This window comes from Glycine max, chromosome 6 (assembly GCF_000004515.6).
Source record: "Glycine max cultivar Williams 82 chromosome 6, Glycine_max_v4.0, whole genome shotgun sequence".
Taxonomy (NCBI): Eukaryota; Viridiplantae; Streptophyta; class Magnoliopsida; order Fabales; family Fabaceae; genus Glycine; species Glycine max.
In genome coordinates, this window is record NC_038242.2 from 6,353,459 (window position 1) to 6,374,473 (window position 21,015).

Here is a 21,015-nt window from a genome sequence, read left to right on the forward strand (position 1 = left end):
TAACTCATTAGAGTTTGATAATAATATTATAGTCTAAAGACAACTAAGAGCTATAATAAATTAATAATAGAAAAAAATCCTATTATATTATTTTTCATTAGTTCTTGAAATTAATTAAAAAAATATTACTTCATATTATATATTATGATTTAGAATGTTTATGAGAGTTGTCTGACATTTACTTTGATTAATAAATTAGTTTTGATTGATTTACTATCAATTTAATATTGAACCCACATGATCACATACATGTGATTTAATCTTTGTGTAGAAAAACAGTTTATTTGATAATTGAACTTATGTGATAACATAAAAAAAGTTTTAATTGTTTTTTATTCTTAAAATATTTTAAATAACACTTTAAACAGTATAAAAATATTTTGAATTGTGAATTTTTTTTAATGTAAAACACTTTAAGACAAAAAATAAAACAAATAAATTTTACAATGACTAAAACAAAAAAATAATTACAAGGATGAAATGAAACAAAAAAAATATTAAATTACCGCAAAAATATAATTAAATCTTTAAAAAAAATTTCGCATAATAAATTTTTAATCACCAAATAGGCAAATATATCATTTTATTTGGCAGTATATAACTTAAACACAGCCTTTTAAGTCTTAACTATATATCCATTATCCAATCCCTCCACTAAATCAGCCATAGTAGCTAGTGGGTTTCAACGGGTAAAGCATTTTGTATTGCATATTATCACGACGGACATACAATCATACAAAGGCGATTGGAAAGAGGCAATGAGCCTGAGCTCTGAGCAAGTTGGTTTATAATTTTATAACCTCAGAGCTTGAAAAACCCAGATGAGGGAAAGAGCTAAGGGTTTAAGAACCTGTCAAACCAATCAGCTAATTCTTTCATCATAAATCTCGTTACTTGGTGTCCAATTCCAGGTTCTGCAATAAACTGAATTTCAAAGCAACCAATCATAATATTCTTAGACGATAAAAAAAGACAACCAAACATTAGCATTCACTTAATTTTGTAGGGTAATTGTCTTCACAAATTTTGAATTTTATATTACTATTTCTTTTCATTTTTAGATGTGTATTTTACATACTATATTTATAATTAATAAAAGATTTTTCCTCATTCATTTTAAATTACTTTTCTTTTTATCTTTACACACATAATATTTGAATATTTTAATTGCCTATCATTTTCAATCTGCATTCTTTTACCTTTATCTTTCAATTAAATTTCAATAATAAAAAAAAATTCAATAGTTGTTTTTCAAAATAAAATATCAATAATTAAAAATAATCTTAAATCATAATTTAAGTTTTTCACTCTTAATTATATTTTTCATTCATAAATCTCAAACTCAAAAATTTATTTGAAAGATTAAATTTAGTATCACTCAAACTAATAATTTAGTTAATTATATTTATTTATAATTATAATTATAATGTAATTTATATTTTAAAAATTATTGTTTATTATTTAAATTTAAATTATATAAAAATAAACATTTATTATCTATGTTCCATAAAATAAAATACTAATTTATATACATAAATATTGCCCCCATAACCCAAAATTTCTCCATCTGTCCGTCAGGGATTCCAAACAGATCCTAAAAAGAATCCCCAACCAAACATGCCTTTGAGTTCTATCACATCCAACAAAAGAGGCTGCACGTATACAACGGTGCCATGCCATGACTTGAGACCTTAAGTCTATTAAATCTTAAAAATCAAGCTGATGACCAAATAAAGACAATAATATACATGCACTCGCATGTTAAATTCAAGAGACTCCCTTTGCACTTTTATTGTGAGAGGTATTTTACGAAATGGTGCTTTATTTAAATGGGAAAATTGCAGGTTTCAACCAAATGTTAAATCAATTCTTATGAAACTGATAACGGAAGATCACACTAGTTTAAATTTCTCACAAAAGTGACCAAACAAGTTCATACCTTGAAATTATCTAAACAATGAAACTTTCTGTATGCCTCGGTTGCCTTTGCTCTTGGAATTTCCAAGCCTCCAAGAGGACACCGAGGATCTTCCGCACCTAGAGTTCCCAACACTCAAGCAAATGCTTCAGTTCCAAGTTAGCTAAAAGAAATCCACAAATTCTAAATGAATGAAATAATTGAATTGATCAATACGGATGGATGCAGAGGTTAATTTACAATGTTATTGATATATCCTAGAGAAGCAGAAACCTTATGTAGCAGCAATGTGGTTACCTTGACTTGAATTGTCATTACATGAAGTTGTATATGAATAACGTACGTAGCCAGATTCGGTTTGAAAATGTTTAATGTACAATACATTACACATAGAAGGGTCTTACCATTAACAATAAGCAAAGCACGTGGTGCGATAGTTGGAACTGAATAGGGTGAATCAAATTGGGAAGCTAAACCAGGAGCAATTCGGCTCCACACCTGATAAAAAATATAAAATTTTGAGATTAGTATCAGCTGCAAACACTCTAGAATAAATAGAACAAAGATCTAGATGGAAATTGAACCTAGTGAGTGAATAGCTAGCGATTATGGGATAGGTATCATGCTATCAATTAAGCATGGTCGTCAATCGTGTTATGTTAAAGCAAATCAAAGCATATAGCAATTCATTTGGAGGTGGAATCATAGTTGGATACTTGGGATTCATAAAAACTTGGCTGACCTTCTCCACCACTTCTTTGTCAATAGCACCTTTACCTAAATCAGCACGTGCCACTGCGTACATAAAGCTAAGAGCATTAGGGATATATATATACACTAAAGTACGTACCTTCAGAATATATGTTCAGTTGTCCACTATTAATTAGCATGCTTGAATGAATAGTAGCCCTATTAGGTACTATTATATTTTCCCTTCTAGGTCTTACTCAAAAACCATTCTAACTTTACCATGTAATTTAATCTATAGGCAATCTATTATTATAATGTAAAAGTCAATTTATTTGATGTTGCATATGAAACCACACACTATCCCTACAAATATAAACCGGTACCTACAAGATTACAGAATTTATATGAATCATAATACCAATATTATATTAACCAAAATTGAAGTAAAAGGAGAACTAACTTAAGCAAAGATAATAAAACAGATAAACATGAAAGAAAATTCAGAAACTCATGTGAGATTATATCTTACCCTCAAAAAGAGGCTTTATACTATCGACTCGACCCTGCCATTTATCGTTGTCTATGGCCCATCGAAAACCCTGCAAAAGCATTTAGCACAAAAGTTTTCAAATTGTTGTTTCAGAAACACATATACATTTTGCTAAATAAAAGCTTCACTCAATCATTCAATGCCACCTGAACGCCAATAAGAGGAACAACCACAGCATAGCGAGTATCAGCAACTGCAGCAAACCATGCATGCATTCCTGCATGAAGGAATTATACAAGTGAATGAAGTGATGAGTCTCATCAAACATGCCATCTGACATATTCCTTTTAACTTCTCTCAACCAACCTCCAAGTGATATTCCAGTGATTCCTATCCTAGAAAGGTCTATATCTCTTCTCTGTGTTAGATAATCTGCCAATTTAATCAAGTCCCACACCTGCCACATCAAGGAATATAATACACCTTTTTTTAACCAAACAAGTCATAAGTTTAAATTGCCATAATTACAGTTCAAACCAATCAATTGGGGCATTAAGTGGTTCCATTTTTAAAGCTGGATGGTAAACATTAATGCGTTACCGTGTCATATATGAATGGCATCGTCTCACCGGTTTTCCATGCAGATATAAGTGCCTGTGTATTTTTTTTAGGGGAGGTTGCAGGGGCCAAAACAAAAGTAAAGATCAGTTTTGAATTTTACATAGATGACTTATTTTTCACTTTCTGAATGATCTTGGGTAAATATGTAAGCAAATTAGTGTCCATTATTTCTTCTTTATATAAGGACAATACGATCAGACAAAAATATGTTTTTAAGACAAATTACTTCTCCTAAAGCTTAACGTATGTTCTTGAAGGAAAATTTACCTATGTTCAGAATCACTAAAATACGAATTTAATTTGATTTAGTAATCAATTATTATGTATGGAATTCATTAAAATAATAATTTGAATGAATTTACAGACCAAATTCTATACCCGTTACAGAGGTAGATTATTTTAATTGGTGTGGATGAATAGAACACATTTGTTAAAAAAAAAAAGTTAGTTTGTCAATTTATTTGGTGCTAATATTATAAAATAAAGTATAGATTCTAATGTAAGCTTGTTGAGTTTAATAATAATTATTTTCTTCTTATATTTAATTATATCATCTAAAAAGTATCTTTTAATTTATTGAAATTTTATTTGCAATAACTCAATAACTCATTTTTATTCCTAGTATATCAAGTTCTAAATAAGAGTATTTTAGTAGAAAAAGTTTATTTTTAAAAATTATTAGTAGGATTAAATGATAATAATAGTATAAAAGTTAGTTAATTTTATATTTGAATTCAGTACAACTTATACTAATGGTATTTACTATTTAATAACAATATAAAATTGTATAAATATAAATAGGTGGTTGTGCAATTCATTAAAGTCAAATAACATTGTGCAATTCATCACGAGGTAAAAACCCAATAGCAACCACTTAATAATAATAAAAATTTAAAAAAGCATAGCAAACCAATTAAACTTATAGTACATCAATATAGGTGGTTGTGTTGGTGGCACGTTCTCCGTGGTAACGAGAATCAACCGAAATTGCTATATATCCTCGAGAAGCATACGCCTAAAACACCAAGAAACCGAAGCCAGAACCGTGATCATAATCAATTTATCATACAGATGTATTGTACAATCGCAAATGAAAAAAAAAAAAAAAAATAACCAATCAGTAGTAGCAACCTTAAGGAATGGACGCATGGATTCTTTGTTAGTGTATGAACTGTGAAGAAAAACAACCACGGGCTTTTTTCTCTGCTTATTACTTCTCTTCAACTTCAGTATCATCACCGGCAACCGTCCTTGCTCTCCTTTCTTCGATCCAAAATCAAAGAAATCAGAATAACAAAATTATCGATTCAAAATTCAACTCTAGAAGAATTAAATTAATCACTTAATTACCTACCTCTATGTTCAAGTACAAGTTCTCCTCCTCGAGCAACTCTTCAAGGTTCCCTATATCTGCCTTTGGAGTCGAATCCAATATCTCGATCTATAAGGTTGTCATGTGATTGAACTAGAAAAATGAATTACAAATTGAAAAGAAAGAAAAAAAAAAAAAAAGATACTATGAATGTTGATAATACCTCTTCCCTCGTTGGAGGAGGCATTTGATACAAAGGATTCTTCACTGGCTTCGCAGGTTTGACAGTTAGTGGAACTGAAACATATATTAAGAACCAGATTTAATTAAAATTATCGTTGCGCAATACATAGCGAGATCGAGGAAGTTAATTAGTGAGTGAATTTTGATTGTTAAACTACCTTGAGTGGGTCGCCTACTACGCAGGACTTGAAGGAACTCTGATCGGAGCTTGCTCTGACTCTGAGCTTCTACAATGGCTTCTTTTCCCGCCAATTTGTTTTGGATTTTACAGTTAGAGTGAGAACCACCGCCATAGCAGCTTGAGAACAAGAGGTAAATGACGAAAGATGCACTGTTTAATGCTATTATTTTATTAGGATTAAAATTCATTTTTATTCTGAAGAGAGATGAGAGATCTCAAGCTGGACGATGACTTAGTGGTACACAGTGGACCAATTATTTCATATCCTCATCGTTGGATATAATATAAAAAGAAATATTAACAACACGTTTTTAATATAAAAATAATAAATGGCAGAGATCGATATTTTTTTTCTTCAGTTATAACAAGTTTTCAAGAATTGGCTTTATTCCCTAAAAAAAAAAGAGACTTGGCTATATTAAGGGCAACAAATCTGCCGTCATAGGCCTTTGTTAGATCATTTTTTATATATTTCAAAAATAATAAATTCGATTATTATTAAGTGATTTACTTCATTATATTATTTGTAGTTAATTTGTTAATAAAATTATAGAATTTAAAAATATGCGTATATACATAAGATATAATAGTAGGTTATTTGAGAAGTTTTATTACTCTTTCTTTTTTTTCTGCAGTTTTGTTACTCATTTAAAAAGTTATAGGAAAATTAATTTATATTTACTTTGAAGCTCCTTTCGCATTCAAGCGCCCCTAGCCTGTTCATTGTTCTGAACCCTAGTCTCTTCCTTATGCTTGTTCTTCCATTGAACCTTAGCCTCTTTGACATTCAAGCAACACCCTAGCTTGTTCTTCTTCCATTGAACCCGACGAGGTCTACTTCCCGGTTCGAACTGGCAGTTCATGAAGAAAGAGATTGGTCTCACTTCGAAAAAACCAAGTTAATGAGTTACTTATTTAGTTAGGTTAAGCTTTGAAGAAACCCAGTCAATAAGGTTTGTGTAGCGTTGAAGAGAGGTCGTGGGTTTGATATAAGCTTCTTTTGCTGCTGATGTTTGCTAATGGTGGTTCCAGGGAAGACGCAGGTCATAAATGAGTTGTTTGTGAACAACAACTGATACCTTATTAACTGGGCTGCAAACGGGTCAGTGGCTATTTCTTAATTTTCTCTGGTTCATGCTTATTCCTATGGTTTTTTATTAGTAAAATATATTTATATTTATATATTGGTTATGTTTTATTAATTTGATATTTCTTGATATCTTCAACTTTCTTGATATATAGTTGATACTTAGGTTGACATGCTAATTGTTATCATCATAATAATTTTGTTACTGAAGAAGCATAATTTTAGTCAAATTTAAATAAAAATTCTTGATTCAAGTCATCAAATTGATTCCTTCATTATCTAAAGAAAAAATGTACACAAGAGGGTTAAAGATAAAGACACTTAAGCTCAAATAGGGGGGAACCACCATACTATACATATATCAGTATCCCCTTTAGGTATGTAGATCCCCTTTAGGTATGATATAAATACATAGTCAAATTTAAAGTGTTCGTGCATTAGAGTGTAAAAATATATGGAAGGAAATGATCAGTAATCACACAAATTATTACATGTTTACAAGGTATTAAACAGGAAAAAATAAACACACATTAAAATAGTCCACACAGACTAAGTAGTAAAAGATCAGAATAATCAAATCATGTTTGAAGTAGAATTATAGACAACAAAGTATTTAAAGCCACAGTGATGCTGAACTTGTCCAAAATAGGTACAATAGTCTTACCTTATAGCTTTCAAGAAATGCTGAAACATCTCCAAAATCAGTGCATCACATTCAAGGTCCAGCATTACCACACTTGATCTGACTTTAGTCTTACCTTATAGCCTAAAACACATTCTGATACACCTTTCAAGACTTTATATTATTGGGTGACATATCATATTGGGGACTAAAAATAACCCAGGCAGGTTCACTGTTTATTAGTAGGGTCAACATAAAATGTTAGCTTATTATAGTGTTCAAAATAAAATGTAAGAGTGTTTTCTTATCATTTATCTGATGAAGAATATATTACTATATATGCGGGCACAAGCACGAAAGACCATTCATTCATTGGATAAGCTTTTGGATAAGTGGGAATTCCACAACTTTGTAGTAGAAAAGAAATAAATTTGTTGAAGTTAATGCTACGAAGGATCAAATGTCATTTGTTAATGGACACGGAGTGACTACCAATGTTGTCAAATAGCGGCTATCGCGGCGCTATCACGCTATAGCGTAGCGGGTTTTTTGGAGAAAACGCAATTGCAACGGCGTCGCGTTGCGGATTCCGCGAGAATCGCGATCCCCGGAGCCTTACGCATTGCGAAACCACGTTGGGTCGCGGCTGTTGCGTCGTCGGTTTCCGACAAGGATGAATCCGGAGAGAAACTGCATCGACGGCGACGGCGACGGCGACGGCGCGTTTAGGGTTCATCGTGCTGACTGCTGAAAGAGGAAACCGGGTCGGAGCGGATGCGGGTCAGTGCGGATTGCAGTTGTTTTGGGCTTGCAGAATGCTCACAAGGGCCCAAAAGTAGCCTTGCTTATTGACTTTGTTAAAAGTTAAAACTCATTTTACTTTCCACTCTATTCCTTTTACTTATGGACTTGGGCCCAACAGTAGCATTTTAACTTCAGTTCTACTTCTTCACGTAAGTTTTTTCCAGAGCATTCTAGAACCTCTCATTTCCTCTGATTCTCTTAGTCACTACGTAGCATACTTCTTCGCCCAGCCTCTTGTTTTTTTACGGGCAAGATAACAATTTTTTTTTTCTTTTGTTTAATAGTTCTTTCTTCTTCTTCTGTTTTCTTGATGCTGGGGCAGGGGCAGGGGCAGAGCAGAATAAATAGATGTTTTCTTGATGCTTTTAGCTTTTTTTGATTATATGCCTTAATGGGACTTGTTTAGCTAATTAGCTTTCAGCTGTTTATAGCATTTTTTTATTATATTGGGGAAGGGGCAGAGGAGAATGAACATATTTTGTCTTGAGCAATTTAAATTGATCTTATAGCAAATAACATTTTTGTTTTTCCCTACTGAGGCAAGTACTCGTAAGGTGTTATACTCGATGGTTTCTTTGAAAAAATCTTATAGCAAATAACATTTTTGTTTTTCCCTACTTTAGTAATCTGCATTCACAAATTTGATCTTTGTCATGAATGGCAAGTACTCGTAATGGGACTAGTTACTTGTAAGATGTACCAGTCTGTTTATTTTGCATGACTAAGCATGGAAAGCCAGTACTGACACTATGTAAGTTAATCCAGAATTTGGTATTGCATTCTGACGTTGAAGCAGTGTATCAAAGACGAGAATTACTGTATCTCAATGGCAGCTTCAGAGAAAACTCTAACAAACAAATGCACAACAAATGAAGGTTGGACTGTAGTTTTACCCCGTCGCAGCAGACAAAGAAGAAAAGCTACCAAATCTGGAGTTTTGGAGGAAAAACAAGAGCCATGGACTCCAACAGATTCTCAGACTGACCCAAGCAAAGAAGCAACATTGGTGCAGAAAATGGAAAGATGTATAAATAGGATTGAGGGATCTGAATTCTATCATACTTTCAGGGATCAAATTCAAACATCCGTTGTTGATTACTTCAATAGAGTTTTGGGCTCAGAGATAAAGATGCAAATGGTCATTTATGGTATTGGCAGCATCAAATTGTATGAGCCCCCTCGACTGCAGCTTAGTCTTGCAATATTGATGAGAAGAGATTTGAGTTGGATTGGAAACATAGAGGTATTTGATCCTATTCTTTCTGCAACTGAGTCTCGGGTTTTGGAAGCTCTTGGTTGTTCTGTCATGTCCATAAATGAGCATGGGAGGCGAGAGGCTCTAAAGCCAACAATGTTCTTCATGCCTCACTGTGAAGCAGAGCTATATAACAACCTGTTGCAAGCAAATTGGAAACTGAATCTCTTAAAAAACATGGTATTATTTGGGAACAGCTTTGAAACATATGAGCAGCACGTGTCACTGTGTAAGAACTCACCTATTCTTAACTCTATGGGGCATATTTTGGCTGCTCAAGGATTCACAAATGAATTTAGAATCCAAACAGTTTCAGATGATTATTATAATGCATTCCATGATTCAAGTTGGCATTTTTTCAGCCCTCTCCTTGAGACAGAGCTGCCTATTATCAATTCTTGATCGAGGGTATCTTATAAGCATAAATTCATTTAAAGGGATGTATATCCGTATCAACGCGGTTGTACATCATTTTGTCATAATTATTGATCTAGTGTAAGAGACTGTTACCCTCCCATGTCTTCTTATTTTTTCAAATATCCTAAGCTTATGTATGCTTTAACTGTCAACTTGTATATTGTTTTAAGTATGCTTGTTTATCTTTGCATTGTTGCACGTGTGGTCTGGGTCTGTGATGACCCTGTATCTAGTGTATGTGGATAATAGATGAATAGGAGGCGGTTTGGAGACTTCATATCTGGACGTAAAGATGCGATATTTGTTTTTGTTTTCTTTAAAGTTATGTATAGTGCTGATCGACTTATAATTTATGTAGTTTATTTTTATAGTGTGGTTTAAGTTTATATGTATGTTTTGAGAAAATTTAGATTAATATGATGTGTGTGTGTATATATACATATATATCATGTAATGTTTTATTTTGGGGAGTTGTGCATTTTAGTTTTTGGCCTAAAAAAATTTATAAATATTTTCATAATCAAATTAATAGAAGAGTTTTAAATGAATTAAAAATAAAGTCTTATTTGAATTAATACTTAATTTCATATAATGATGATAAATGATTATATAGTTCTTATCAATCATATCATCTTTTATGTGAGTGATTTTTTTTTTCAAAGTAATGTTACTAATTCTAATTTTTTAGTTTTTGGCCTCAAAAAATTTATGAATATTTTCATAATCAAATTAATAGAAGAGTTTTAAATGAATTAAAAATAAAGTCTTTTATTTAAATTAATATTTAATTTCATATAACGATGATAAATGGTTATATAGTTCTTATCAATCATATTATCTTTTGTGTGAGTGATTTTTTTCTTCAAAGTAATGCTACTAATTCTAACTTTTTTATTTTTCACATAAATAAAAAAAATTATACTAAAAAAATATGTTTCAAAAACACTCTAATATTATCACAGATAAAGGAACAGCAGACGCATTTACATTCAAACCTCAATATCCATTTTGGAGTCTTTGGAACAATTTGATTCCTCGTGTGGTGGCAACAAATGATTAACATTTCAAGTTTGGCCCGCATTATATTATGCCATTTGAATCCATGTCATAGTTGAGAATCCTTTTGGTGTTTTATTTATTATTTGGGGTAGTCGTGATGTCATCATGACTCTTTTCTATTTAATCCATGATGTTGGAGTATTTGGGTTAGTATAAAATTAGAGAATTTTTTTTTTTTTACGAAAGCACATGTTGTTATTATATATAAAAAAACGTGTTAAATACTTTAGAATAAAATTTGTAGTTGTATTAAGTATTCATAATATATGTTACAAAATGTACCCGTGAATGTAGCTAGCAATTTTTTTATATGTAATAATTGAACTTAAGGATGAAGAATTTATAATAATTCACTCATATAACTCAATCAATTAAATTAAACTTATTTAATATAGTTAACAATTGATTTGTTTCTTTATTTTTAATAGATATATATATTTTTCGAACTATGCAAATACTATATTAGTTACTTATATGGAAAAATAAAAAATATCGTCATTTTATAATTTCGAAAACAAAAATATTTATAATCATTAAAAAATAGTAACCGGAAAGTAAAATATAAAATATATTTTGCATTTCATTTATAATAAGAAGGATAAAATATAATCATTAAATAAACTAATGAAAACTTTTGTATTTCATTTATAATAAGAAGGATAAAATATATTTTTGATTCTTAAAATATTTCATAATTTGATTTTAGTTATTATAAAATTTTATTTAGTCCCTACATTTTAATAAAAACACGTTTATAGTCTTCAATGAAGGACTCAAATTACATTACTTTTGCTAAATGTAGGAACTAAAATATATTAAACTTTTATATGAACTAAAACCTAATTTTAGGGTATTTTGAGGGATCCCAAGCATAATTTATTCTAATAAGTAATATTATTTTATTCAAATAATTTTTCTTGAAAAAAGTATTAATGGTTTTTAATCAATTAGAAGGCTTTTTTTACAACGACAACATATTAAAAAGATTTTTTTTACTTGTGTTTTTTTTTAAAATATTTGTTATTATTTTGTATGATCATATTAGATTATTTCATTACTATATAGTATTTGAAACAGATAAGTATTATATTTATTAACTTTTAAGAATAAAAAATTTAACATATTTTAAATTTAACTTTAAACATATTTGATTATTTATTTTATAAGATAAAATATTAAATGTTTTTGTTAGATTAAATGGATTTTTTGTTAATTTATTCTACTAACTTGTTCAACCTGGTGAAACTTGACAAACTAGAAAAATATATCACATTAGATTAACGTTTTGCATACATTAATCAAAATTGATATTGTTATTGTTAAAAATTGATCAACTGACCGATTTAATCAAGTAGAGATGTTTTAAGAAAAAACATTTTTTTGTTTAACTAAGATATATATGGAATTTTTATTTGACAAACTAAGAAAACATTTTTAACTTAAGAAACCTAACTCAAACAAAGGTCTAAAATTTTATTTTAGCTATAAAGTTGTTAAATTCAAAATAAATAATATTTTTTTCTCCAATAATTTTCTGAGGATATTAATTACTCGTTCATGTGTAATTTTGAGGTCAATTGTGCAACTTTACAAATCTATCTTTTTCAATTTTTTGTGTTAGAAAAGTTATCACAAATTTACTGTAATCTATCTTTAGTCATAAAAGAACAACCAACAAGCACAGTATCACTCATTCGGCTTCGTTGTTCTTCGTGGTTCCACCGTTTCGCACTAATTGTTCATCTACTCTCGTTTGCGCGTGTCAGCGCTTCCCTCGACTTAATTAGATCTATAATCTTTTTCAACTCTTTCCGTGTTGATAACTAGAATCAAAAAGAAAAATAAATAAAATACTTGCTAGTGGTGCTAGAGAGAGATATGTTTTTAGATCTTACATTTTAAATCTTTCTTTTTAAATCTTTTTTCCATCTATAATTTATTTGAATTTGAATTTAATATTATTTTTCTTATTCTAAAGAATATTAGTTATATTTCTCTAGAGTTTTTTTTTTCATATTCTATTGCATATTATAGTATAGGAAACTAAAATAATGACAGAAAATTAAATATATTCCATTGTGAAAATTATAGAAAAATATAAAAAATCATAAATAATATAATTTTATGAATCATAATAAAAAAATATTTTAAATTTTTTAACCATTATCCTAAGGTAAAACCTTTCCAGCCAAACTAATTATCACATGTGATTCAAACTTATACCATTTTTTTAATTTTGTTGTATTTTCATAATTGAACGAGTTTGTGTGTCTGTCATTTTGAAACTTATGGCTAATAATTACTATACATAATTTAAGTTTATAATTTCTATTGTTAGTTTCAAAAGTCTATGTGAACTTGTAAACTCAAATAAATTAACTCAATTTGAGACTACAATTTCAACTTTTTTTTCTTTGAAGACGAACACGTGAAAAAATAATCTATGGTGTACTTAAATGTTCCATTTACTACACACATTTTGTACGTATTAAGAAACTCGTTGAGTTCGGAAACTCGTTGAATATGGAAGAATCGCGTTTGGGATGTAAAAGTTGTAACTATTAGTTTCTAAAATCATATCCAAAACATAAAAATCACATTTGATACTTGAAACACCAAACACGTTATGCATATACTGTTGTTATATTTATCTTTGGTTATCGCAACAATTTTACATAAATACAAAGAAAATTATGCATATAAATTATCATCGATGTCAATTGTTATACTGTCTTGAAGGTGGACGTCATTTTCTCCTAAATTTTCAGTGCAACAAATAATCAATTGCAATAACTAAAAGACTTAAATATGATTTTGACCTATAAAATGAGTGAGTTTTAATTTTAGTTGTTATAAAAAGTTATGTTTTCATCCATCAAAAAGCTAAAGTCAATATTTTTATCTTTCACTGTTATGTGACACTCGTTAATGCATTTCGACCCCGGTTTTTGTTCTAAATCATTTTGTGACACCGGGCAGGCTGAACGAGAAAAAGTGTTACAATTTATGTATTTAACGAAGATCAAGTGACCATATTAGGTGATACTAGTATTTCTATGAACATGTTAACATGCGATACAACAAAAAAATTAGATCTCTAAAATAAATGTTATTGATGTATCTTGAAGTGAATGTTAAGAACAAAAAAAAAAAGAGATTTCAAATAGATAAAAATAAACAAAAATTAAAAGGACTAAAACTAAAACTGGATCCTTTTATAGGATTAAAAACATATTTAATTATAATTAAAATAAAAATAAATTATACTATTTTCCTGAAATATATAAGATTTATATTTTCCTTCATATGATAAAAATTTACCCTCCATCTTATGGCATTTGATAAAGTTAAACTCAATTTTTTTAATTTTCATCAAAATTTCGTTAACTTCTACTAAAAAATAAAGTTATTACAAAAATGTGTTTCACGCTATCATTCCCTAAGAGATGTAAGTGTTTCATTGTCCTTTTGTGTTAAAATACACACTACCCTTAGTAACAAATACAAATGTTACATGTTACTCAAAAACACACACACTAGTATTTTAGTCTAGACAAATATTTACTTTATATAATTAAAATTTATAATAAATAATTACTTTTGAATATATATATATATATATATATATATATATATATATATATATATTATAATTAAAATTTGTAATGAAAAAATATTTTTGAACATATATGAATTATATTTTAAATTATGATAATTTCTTTTAAAAATAATAAAATTTAATTTATAAATAATAATAATAATAAATGATAGATTAAAAAATGATGAAAGTTAGGGTGAATCAAAACTCTAAATTATTAGATTAATCTTTTCATAAATCATACTCTACATCTTCTACACTAGATTACTTCTCCCCCAACTCTCTTCTTGACAACCCCTCTGCAGATCATCATTCTTCATCGTTGGAGGCAATTTCCAGCTACAATGTTTCCATAAAAAATAGTGTAACATGTTTCACTCTATTTCATTCTGATTTGATCATCTCAAAAGAGGATGAACGATGCAGGGAGACAAGGGCTAAAATCGGATACAATTGTGGGGCTTGCCAATACTTTGAGAACTTCATCAACGACTTATCCAATAGCAACAAGTGGCTCCAATCGATTGGCCTTCAACATCTTCAATCCTCCACCAATCCCTTTCCTCTGCTTAACGTGATCTCATCATTTTTTTTTCCTTCTATTTTTCCTTTCCATTATCGGTCGGACAACATGAGGTGAGAATTATCTAATTCAATCTTAAAAATTAGCTCATGAGATGAGAATCACTTATTTACACTACTTTGATCATATTGCAAGTTAATAGAGGATCCTCAACAGTGTACCCAAACTCATTCAACCATTTGCCAAAAAAAAGTAATAAAACTATTTTTATGGGGATTCTATCTATCGCTGTAGGATCCCTATTCAAGATCACTGCAGTTCCTTTTCGGAACCCTTAAATATCTATTGGTATCATAATAGTAGCTCTCTTACTCCAATTCCTATATTCATTATTCTTCTATTAAAACATCTTTATTTTCTTTTGAAGCAAATATGATAGACGATGTGTTTTTCAGATACCAGAAATGGATTTCACAAGTATATTTACATTTTACACGGTAACATTCAATAGAATTTTCTGGTGTATATTAACTCATGTGAAATGATACAACTTATGTCATTTACCTATGAACAGAAAATACTTCTGTTTATATAGTAAAATCAAAATTGACCCGTGTCCAGGCCAATACTTAATTCTGTTGAGATGTCACTGCAGCAAAGAGGCTCCAGTTATATCCTATAATTCTAGACTAGACAAGCTCTAATTTAACAGCAGAGAACAGGGCTTGTATGTATCATATATAACCATGCACATCAGTGCCAGAAATTACTGGCTGCACACTGTCAACAGCAACATTTTTCATTATCAATCAGGTCAACGAAAGATCATTATTACCATGTCCATTAGTTACGGCATAATTTGTCTGGGATATTTTAGTAACAGATGGGATGAGGTAATTGCCAAAGGAGTTGTTATGAATTCCCTTCTCTCTCCCAACGTTAGTTTCAGCACCAATATTGGCATTGTCTGCAGGCTCTTTCTTGCTTCTCTCCCCTTTCTTGGTCGATGAAGAGCACATTGTTTCTACAACGTTAAAGATAACTAACATTAGTTAATTAGCATTAGTTAGATTCTTAATAAAACTTCATAGAAGCTCAAGGAGTGAAAGGATCAAACAGTTCTGATTATTATTCTTTCAATTGCAAATGTTACCGATATTTAAACAAACTACCAATGCTATTTTTAGGTCACTAATTCTTTCACTATATTCTTGCATTCAATAAAAACAAATACCTAAAGATGAACTGAGGAATTGGTCCTTCCTTTCTTTTCTCAGCATGAATTGGCCTAAGACAAATCACTACAAAGTACATCTAAGATACACCATAAAGAAGTTAATACCATCTAACAGCTAACATAAAATTGGCCCAAGACAAATCACTACAAAGTACAGATGCATCATAAAGAAGGTAGGTATGGGTACACTACATGGTCAGCTGAATTAGTATTTCAGTCACACCACATAGGGTAAATATTTGTTAGCCATGTTGAATGGGACTTTCCACAATGACTATTAATAGAATATTACAATCTTAAGACAGGAATATCCCGATTAATTTTTCCCAAACAAAGTTGTTAGTGTGAAGACTTCAACACCATAACACAATAACACTAAAGCCTAACCTTTGATGCTACCGTGAGTAACGAGTCCGCGAAGAACGTCCAAGAACTTGGTCAATATAAGCCTTTCCTGCTCTCTGCAAACATCAGTGCATCCATCAGAATTAGATGACTTTTGAATCATGTTTTGCAAAGTGCTGTTGCATGCAACTCCATTTGCAGAACTATTTCCAAAAATCATATCATCCTGTTCATCACACATCAATGCCAGTGTTTCTGGTGACAATGGCCTATTATAATTAGCAATATCAACTGCATCTGCTTCATCTTTATTCACGTGATCATCACAAACAAGCTGGTGGACATCTCTAGTTTCTTGCAGTGATTTAGATGATGAAGCAACAGAAGCTTCAAAGTTCCCAGTTTTTGTTTGCTGGTCTACTTTGCCTATCATTTCTGGAAAGTTGGAAAACAATCAAAATGCCTTGTGTTCAGATAAAATACGTTGAGAAAATATGGAAATAGGGAAAGCTAGAAAGCAGAGCATAGAAAGACAAAAATATTGACAGGTATTTGAACAGTGCATATAACATTGACTCTCAAACCTATGTTTCCAAAGATATGCCACTGCATAATGCACTTGTGGCCAAATTACATTTATGGCTGAAAATGAAAGACTTCAGGCATATTTTAGTAGTGATTATGGATACCTAACCAATTAAAAAAGTGAAAAATGACTGAAAGTATTCAGTGTGTGGAAGGTCTCTAAAGGTTTTAACCAGAACCCCTTACTTAAATTATTGTTAAATGACACTAGCTTCATAAAAAATTGCCTCATTAATTTTATTATATGTCTATAATTTCCCTTCAAACATTACAAATTCAACGCTTACAGAACCAAATATTCAATACTCAATAGTAAGTTTTATCAAACATACTTTAAAATCTTAACTTTGGATATGCATTAGTTAACTCTTGCCAAAGTACCATAATACTTTCCCAATTCCTTAGTACTTCCCTGAGAAAAATATATCCTGAAATATAACACCGCTACCCCATAATTTATCCCTTAATTACAAGTACATATGTAAATATCTTCAAAATGATAAAAAGAGGACAAAATAGGTGGGAAAATAAAATAAAACTGATGTTAACATTAAATAAATGTCCTACCAGCATGAAATTTGGAATATTTGCAAACAAAAATATTCAAAATTATTCACCAGACATTAGATAAATCAAATTATTTTAAACAAGATAAATATAGTACACATCCATGAGTTGCTCAAAACCTGCATTTGTCTTAGCAGCTACTTGTGAGAGAACAACAAAAAGTGAACAGAGATTCTTCACATTTTGTGGCTGGAAGAAATCTGCCAATACGGACCTTCAGCATGAATAAATTGTTAGTTGTACATTTTTTAAATTTATATTTAAAATGTTTGATAGATTTCTCAAATAATGATTAAAAAATTTATATACCGGTATGTAGATCTTGAAGACGCTGAAATTCTTGTGTTGGAAGGGTCAGAAACAAACGAATCTGACAGAAATGAAGGCGATGAAGCCATAGGATCAATTTCCTGATTAAAATTCAAAATAATGTAAAAAGCATTATATAAAGTTTTGATATCTGGGGATGGAGAAAAATGATTACTAAACCAACAGGAAAATAATATGGAAATAAAGTGTTCCAAGGGATAAAACTAGGATTGAAATGTTGATTTATGTGATGCGATAATTACAAGACAAAGTTATTGCTTTGTTGGATTCACATATTTTCATTTTCCAATCCAATGATAATGAACCTACCACATAAAGAATAGGTAAATTATTATTTATATAAATCCAAGTAAATCCTGTCAAGAATGCAAAGAAGAAATCACCTGTTGGTATTGAGCAGTAATGTTATCAGTTTGATCCATGGCTGACTTTCCAGGAAACATTTCATGAATTTTTCTCTTCTTGGGTGTTAAATGGGTTCCATAGCCAGATGATCCAGCAACTCGACTAATGGTAGCATTAGCTGCCTGTTTGATGTGAACTAGATTATAATCTTTGTGAAAAATTGCTCTTCTTTCATCACTTCCTTCAAAATTCTTGCAGTCCATGCATTTACAATTTTCAGAGCAGAGGATATTGGCTTGGAAGCACTCACAATACTTCTTAAGGCAACCTGATTTCTTGCAGTGACATCCTTTATTGTGCTTTCCTATTACTTGAATTTCACATTCCTGTGTTCAAACAAGATATTTAAATGCACCACAAGTTAACTAAAATATCAGATAAACCCAGAACAGTAAGTATCATCACAAAAAACTTGACTTAAAAGCATCATGCCAAAAAGCAATAACACCTGTTTGAGGGAGTTGAAATTGAATTACAAACCTTGGAATCTCTTCTTTCTAGCGGACTGCTAGCAATTTTTGGTCTGAAAGCATTTGGATTGCGTTCCAATGTTATTCCAACTGCCTCCTGTCTGGCAGCCTCATTATCCACATTATTATGGCAATTTACACAGTTGCAGCCATCACAATAGATCCCAGCTGCAAAACACTCACAGTACCTAGCATTTGCGAAATTAGGTTTTGCCAATTAGAGAGACAGAGAGCAGGAAGAAAACATGCAGGATGTTTAGATATAGCATGGTTATGTGATAAAGTATTCTTGATAAAACTTTTCATATAGAGAAGCTAAAGTACTTACAACTTGAGGCATCTAGAATTTTTGCAGTTACACTGTTTCTGTTTCTTTGGAGTGGTGTCCTTCAATTCCACATTACATTGAGGTTGTGATCTAGGAGACTTCGGCTTTCTGAAAGAAAACAAATAAATCCTCAAACAACAAATTCAAATTAGTACAAAAGTTCTTACTGTGAGGCAAATTTTAATAGTGAGTAAAGAGATGTAACAGTATCTCCAATCCCTTTATATGGGCTGGTGAAATATTTAAAGTTTTTTTTTTCCTTAACAAAAAATTTAGCTCTTTTGAGTAGTTTCCAAGCTTAGCAGTAATGATACTACTTGTTTTCCCAAAATATATACATACTATTTCCTTTTTTTTTACCCATAATTAAGATGATTACAACCAGCCCCAAAATGATAACAGTGAGCCCCACATTGCATGCGGACACAAGCAAACCAACCTCTTTTTTTTTTTTTTAAACGTCAGAAAACAAAATCAAGTAAACAAACATTTATGATTACTGAATTACTGAAATGATTTATCAATAGCAAGTTAGAAGCAATTCCAGCCTCCCACCCCCTACAGAAATGATTGTCACTTCTTTTTTTCCACCAAAAAACACTCTACTTCAGTACTTATGTAACCATCTCACCCTTATAAATTTTGGTTTAATTATAATCTTTACATTTTAATCCCTACAACTAGAAAGTACAGTTTTAGCCACCACACATACATTTTTTTTAACTCGTTTCAGTTTTTACCCATACACTTTTTAATCTCTCAGTCTCTATAATTTTGGACGCCAAGGACTAAAATATGAGTAGTTTCTAATTGTAAGGACTAAAACATAAAGCCTATTCAGAAATAGGGATCAAAATGAGTAATTAAACCTAAATTTTCCAAGAACCATTCTTTTTGGGGCATCTTACCAAATTATTTCAGCCAAGAACCCAGGTCTTCAAATAGAAGCTAACTTCTAGCAACTGTCTTCTTTTCCTACACTCTTACACAATCTTAATCGCACTAAAATTCAACATTCTAAACGCACAGTGATACACTTGAGCGCGATCCGAGTATTCCTTATCATTCAGACAGGGCAAACCAAAAACACTACCGTTTTCTTTTCTTTTTAATTTCGTTTGAGCTTTAAGAGTACTTACGCCACTTGCAACACCTTCACCGGAAGCTTCTTCACGGGGTGCGGAATTCGTCGAACCGGCGAAACTAGCTTCAGCCGCGGTGAATATAACCACGCCTGTTGTTCCTGCGGCTCTGAACATAACCACGGCCGTTGCCCCGGCGGCAGCAAATCCAATTGCAATCGCAACGGAGAATGCGACGGCGGTGGCGGTGACGGTGACGGTGACGGTGGAGGCAGTTTCAGGTGCGACGGATCTCCGTAAACGGCGGCGAAATTCAATTGGCGAACCAATTTCCTCGGAGCTAAATCCGACGCCGTTTCGCTCTGTTCCATCTTTCGGCAGTGATGAGAAACCGATCTCGTAAAACAGCGATTTGAATTGCAATGTTACTGCTCTCAACAACTCGCCGTTTGGAGTGGCGTTCCCGAAACGCGCGGAAAAGGCTTCGGCGAAGTCTGTTGTAACGAAACGGGGTGGCGTCAGCCTCAGAGTGGCGCCATAAATTCTCGTGCGTTATGAATTGAAAGGAATCAAGGGCATTTAAGAGAGGGAGAGTTTCGGCATTTGATGAAAAGAAAAAAATAAGCGAAATTATTGTGGTTCGGTGTCGCCGGAGAAAGGGTGCGTTGAGGAAAACTCTGGTGTGGTGTGGCAGTCGATTTTGAAAATTGAATTGAATAAGTTGGAAGGTTTGGTTTCACGGTTGTGATTTTCTGGGGGAGATTGAAGTGACCTGTGTCCGTTGGATAAGGAAAAAGGTAACGGTACTTTCGGAGTAGTGACGGAGATACATTTTGGCGCTAATTG

General features: G+C 31.4%; 3 protein-coding genes across 8 annotated transcripts; 1 reads left to right on the top strand and 2 right to left on the bottom strand.

Annotated features, from left to right (window-relative positions):
* Window positions 1–566: 566 nt before the first annotated feature.
* LOC100811861 (putative esterase YitV) lies at window positions 567–5,717 on the bottom strand. Of its 4 annotated transcripts, none has more exons than XM_006581365.4 (13): window positions 5,433–5,717; window positions 5,255–5,328; window positions 5,074–5,160; window positions 4,851–4,982; window positions 4,648–4,734; window positions 3,699–3,752; window positions 3,465–3,555; window positions 3,305–3,375; window positions 3,138–3,207; window positions 2,661–2,713; window positions 2,323–2,416; window positions 1,940–2,037; window positions 567–924 (listed from the first exon to the last, which is right to left on the bottom strand). In XM_006581365.4, the coding sequence occupies exons 1-13, from the start codon at window positions 5,641–5,643 to the stop codon at window positions 835–837; spliced, it is 1,212 nt and encodes a 403-aa protein (XP_006581428.1). In that variant the 5' UTR covers window positions 5,644–5,717; the 3' UTR covers window positions 567–834. The 4 variants fall into 4 exon arrangements, 3 of the variants coding, with proteins under 3 accessions (XP_006581428.1, XP_014631734.1, XP_006581430.1); XR_001388600.3 differs by having other exon boundaries at window positions 873–924; window positions 1,940–2,081; XM_014776248.3 differs by lacking the exon at window positions 3,699–3,752.
* Window positions 5,718–6,040: 323 nt separating this feature from the next.
* LOC100812408 (protein SENSITIVITY TO RED LIGHT REDUCED 1) lies at window positions 6,041–9,792 on the top strand. 2 transcript variants are annotated; one of them, XM_006581374.3, is made up of 2 exons: window positions 6,041–6,557; window positions 8,734–9,792. In XM_006581374.3, exon 2 carries the CDS (start codon window positions 8,795–8,797, stop codon window positions 9,623–9,625), a length of 831 nt encoding a protein of 276 aa, XP_006581437.1. In that variant the 5' UTR covers window positions 6,041–6,557; window positions 8,734–8,794; the 3' UTR covers window positions 9,626–9,792. The 2 variants fall into 2 exon arrangements, with proteins under 2 accessions (XP_006581437.1, XP_003527828.1); XM_003527780.5 differs by lacking the exon at window positions 6,041–6,557 and adding an exon at window positions 6,594–8,117.
* A 5,732-nt stretch (window positions 9,793–15,524) lies between these two features.
* LOC100812944 (protein tesmin/TSO1-like CXC 5) lies at window positions 15,525–21,015 on the bottom strand. 2 transcript variants are annotated; one of them, XM_026128850.2, is made up of 9 exons: window positions 20,227–21,015; window positions 19,088–19,195; window positions 18,770–18,947; window positions 18,268–18,615; window positions 17,864–17,964; window positions 17,674–17,768; window positions 16,445–16,837; window positions 16,055–16,121; window positions 15,628–15,844 (listed from the first exon to the last, which is right to left on the bottom strand). In XM_026128850.2, exons 1-9 carry the CDS (start codon window positions 20,538–20,540, stop codon window positions 15,766–15,768), a joined length of 1,683 nt encoding a protein of 560 aa, XP_025984635.1. In that variant the 5' UTR covers window positions 20,541–21,015; the 3' UTR covers window positions 15,628–15,765. The 2 variants fall into 2 exon arrangements, with proteins under 2 accessions (XP_006581438.1, XP_025984635.1); XM_006581375.4 differs by lacking the exon at window positions 16,055–16,121 and having other exon boundaries at window positions 15,525–15,844.